Below are 4,068 nucleotides of genomic sequence, written 5' to 3' on the forward strand. Positions count from 1 at the left end.
TTAAATCCTCTGCAAATAGTCAAAGGAACAAATGGTCTGAAGATAAAATGAATAAACAGTTATTGAAGAAAACTTATGAAAATTCAGTAAGAAAAATGAAAGCCTGTGTTATTTGAGCCAAGACCACACCCTCCTTCCCCCACTCCAAGTTCAGTGAGATACACGAGGCTGCTGCAGGAGTAACACAACACACTGTTTTACAATAAACCTTTTCTTCAATAAGTAGACAGAGTACACTCTAAAATAATGACAAAAGTGTAGTACAGCAAGTGTATAACCCAGTATCATCGTGGTTTATTATTATTATCAAGCATTATGTACTGTACATGATTGTATGTGCTATACTTTTCTAGGACTGGCAGCACAGGTCTGTTTACACCAGCATCACTATAAACACATGAGTAATGAGTTGCACTACAACAATGCAATGGCTATGGTGTCACTAGGCTGTCAGCTCCATTATAATCTTATGGGACCACCATTGTATATGGGACCACCAAAGCATCATTCTGCAGCACATGACTATATTCATTATATTTGAGGCCAACATTTAACTGAGGCCAATACCCAACAACTTCCACACCCAGGTTATTAATAAAATATTCTTTTCTTTGTCTTTCTAATTATACATTTATCTTTTATGGTTACCTCCTTAGAGGTAGGAGGTGGGATTAGGTGTCAGGTATAGCAGAATTACATAAAATTCAGGCATGGGATATTGTAGCCTTATGTATCTCTGTCTTTTTAATTCTAACTCTCTTTCTCTCTCTCATACACATACACACACATACACACCCAGTCACATACACATATACATGCCATATGCACATACATATACACATATACTTGTGTGTGTGTGTATATATACATACATGTACATATATGTTATAACATAATTTGACTATGTATTATTTATATATTTGTATAGACTACTTCATAGTTGACTCACATATATTTCCCCAGCCTGTTCAACAAAATTTAAAGCAATTATTCACATATCTACTATTTCTTCTTTTAGAAGCTTAACCTCTATAAAAACGCCTTAATTTCAAAGTACTGGTAGATTTACTACATAGAAATCAGAATGCAAATGGAAAAATCAACAGAAATTGGTAGAGCAGGGCAAAGGTAAAAGAAAAACAGCATTTTAGGCATGGGCAATTAATGCAATTATATGTACACTTCTNTGACTCCCTTGCTATGTATGTCAAGCTCTGAATAAATGGGCCTTTGCTTATTTTCATTTGTTTGGTTTTTTTTCATTACCATAAGATATAAGGAACTCAGCACATCATAATAAGCTGATGGAAATGAAAAATGAAGAGAAAATCTTGAAATAAACCAAAGAAAATTAGCGTATAACATTCAGAGGACTAATGATACAAACAATGATACTTCTCACTATTTATATTTATAGATATATATATAGACACAGATACCTACAGAGTCAGGATACAATGGAATATGCTGAGAGAGAAAACATGCCCTGGCACCCAGAATTATGTATCAAGAAAAATTATTCTTTAAAAATGAAGATGTGGCTCTAAGGACCACATCAATTACAACTAAACTACAGAACAACCATCACTGAGAATCGCTTGAAGTCTAGCTGAACTGAAACCCTACAACTACAGACACACAGAAGAAGCCATCTCAAGACTGGTAGGAGGGGCAGAGACACAGAACAGGCTAAACCCAAAACTGCATGTGACCATTAAAAATCGGGAGGGATATCTTGGCTGCAGAGGTTTCCCCAGAGGAGTGAGGGAGCCCAGCCTCACCCCAGGCTCCCCAGCCCAGGATTCCAGTGCCACTAAGAGAAGTCCCAATCACTTCTGGCTGTGAATACCAGCAGAGATTGTGGGTGGGTGAGTCAGAGGATGGCTGCACTCCTAAGTGCTCCTCTTAAAGGACCTGTGAATGGACTTACTTGCTGACAGGCTCACTCACTCTAAGCTTTAATGCTGGGGCAGCAGTTCTAAAGGTGCCAAGGACATACAGGGAGGAACTAAGTTTTCTAGCTTCAGGGTGAGGACTAGAGGGGCAGCTTTCTTCTGGATGGAGTAGCGTGGAGTAGCTGGCGAAAGCCATTGTTTCTTTGTTGAGCCCTCCACCTTCCTGCGTGCAGACGCAGGCAGACATCATATCTGCGTCTCCATCAAATGGGCTATCACCTTTCATCTGCCTTGCCCTACTGATTCCCTGAGACCCCACCCTGCCCAACATTTGGGCGCACCCAAACCACTTCCAGTGGCTTTTCTATACAACCTGTCTTAGCTCATGTGTGGACTTTCATAAAATCTCTCAAGTGTTCACAAAACCCAAACAAGCAGCATCTGGCTTCAACGTATCCTTCACCTTGGCTGAGCAGCCCTAAGCCAGGCACTAGCAACAGCTGGCCTCGGTTCACATATTGTGCCCTCAAGGCATTTCCAAGCCTGGTGTGGGAGGGGCCATCTGCAGATTGCTTTGTGGCTCCTACCAGGCGGCCCCAGGCAGGGCACAGGTTGTGGCTAAACTTGGCCTGCAGTGGATCACCTCCCAGGAGGCCCCAGTGCTTGCATTTTTGGTTGCCAGCTTCAGACCAGGCAGGAGCATCACCCAGCCACCTTTGAGGACAACACACCAAGAGGGCAGACTGGGCAGGTACCCTGCTTTGTACAGTCAGTCCTTGCACAATAGCGCCTCCACTGTAGTCAAGACCCGGCCTCACAGCCAATCAGCCTGAGGGTCAATCCCTCCCATTGATGTACACACAGCAACCAAGGCTCAACTACAATAAGAGGGCACACAAAACACACACAAGGGACACATCTGGAGCACCCAGCTCTGGTGAACAGGGAGACTACACCACTGGGTCCCACAAGACACCTACTACATAAGGCCTCTCTATGAGGACCAGGAGGCATAGCAGCCCTACCTCATACATAGAAACAAACAGAGAGAAAAAGCCAAAATGCAGAGACAAAGAAACATGTCCCAAATAAAGGAATAGAACAAAGCTCCAGAAAAAGAACTAAACAAAATGGANGTCCAGATATACATTAATGTGTGTGTGTGTGTGTGTGTGTGTGTGTGTGTGTGTGTACATACATATATATGTACACACATACATATATTCTGTTGGTTCTGTTTCTCTGGAGAAATATATGACCTGAAAAAGACCCTTAACTACTGCAGCTGCACATCTGAAATGGTTGAAAAGCAAACCCAGAATATCATTCTATGGGTAGATGAATTACAACATAAATTGATTTCCAACATCACAGGGTATCTACTGTTAAAGTGAGGGCATTAATTGGGAAGACATGAGATCCTGAATATTGGAATGGGGACATATGGAAGACTCTGATGAATCTGGGGTTATTAAACTCGTAAGCAGCTTTTCCAACCTGTAAGAGGATATTAACCCTGCATCTTGAGGAAAACATTATATAATGTCTGCCCCTCAGGCAGTTGCCTTAAAAGACATTAGTGATTCTCCTCAGGACCCTAGATATGTATCTTCAATATTTATGTGAATGGTATTTGTATTTACTATATCAAAATTTTGACATAATAGATACGGAGAAAGGAGTACATCTGCAGACAATAAAGGTCTAAATCATAGGGGGAAAAATGCCACCAACAGCAGAAAATACAAGCTTGGAGTTCTGGACATTTGAATGACTAGTTTTAAGGCTTACGATATAAGTCATAAAGTTTCTGGTACATCTATCTATCTGTCTATCTTTCTATCAATAATTTATTTAATGTAAATTATTTTTATCAGAAAAAATACATTGTTTATATTGCTGAATAGTAATAACCATATAGCTTACTCAATTAATTACCTACCTCTATAGTTTGTATTTTATAGGGCATTACTCTTGGCTGAATATCCTCCTCAGCATATAAAGAAGCACCTGCAGTCTTATGTTTTACTTGATAAATCACATGTTCAAAACCAATCGAAGGCTCTAAGGGCTCAATTCCATAACTTACATTTTCAAACTGTAATATGCCCCTACAAATTTCAAAAAATAAATAATACATTTTTAAAAGTTGATAAAATGCCATTTAGTCAGG

At 40.1% G+C, this 4,068-nt stretch overlaps 1 protein-coding gene across 1 annotated transcript in view; it reads right to left on the bottom strand.

Annotated features, from left to right (window-relative positions):
• Window positions 1-4,006, bottom strand: part of ADAM2 (ADAM metallopeptidase domain 2) — a gene marked incomplete at its 5' end in the record, with an annotated part of 71,263 nt that extends 67,257 nt beyond the window's left edge. Inside the window, one exon of the mRNA XM_019634113.1 lies at window positions 3,838-4,006. Coding sequence (XP_019489658.1) covers window positions 3,838-4,006 — 169 coding nt within the window. The remainder of the gene's footprint in view (window positions 1-3,837) is intronic.
• Window positions 4,007-4,068: the final 62 nt, after the last annotated feature.

This window comes from Hipposideros armiger, unplaced genomic scaffold, assembly GCF_001890085.2.
Source record: "Hipposideros armiger isolate ML-2016 unplaced genomic scaffold, ASM189008v1 scaffold_1503, whole genome shotgun sequence".
Lineage (NCBI taxonomy): Eukaryota > Metazoa > Chordata > Mammalia > Chiroptera > Hipposideridae > Hipposideros > Hipposideros armiger.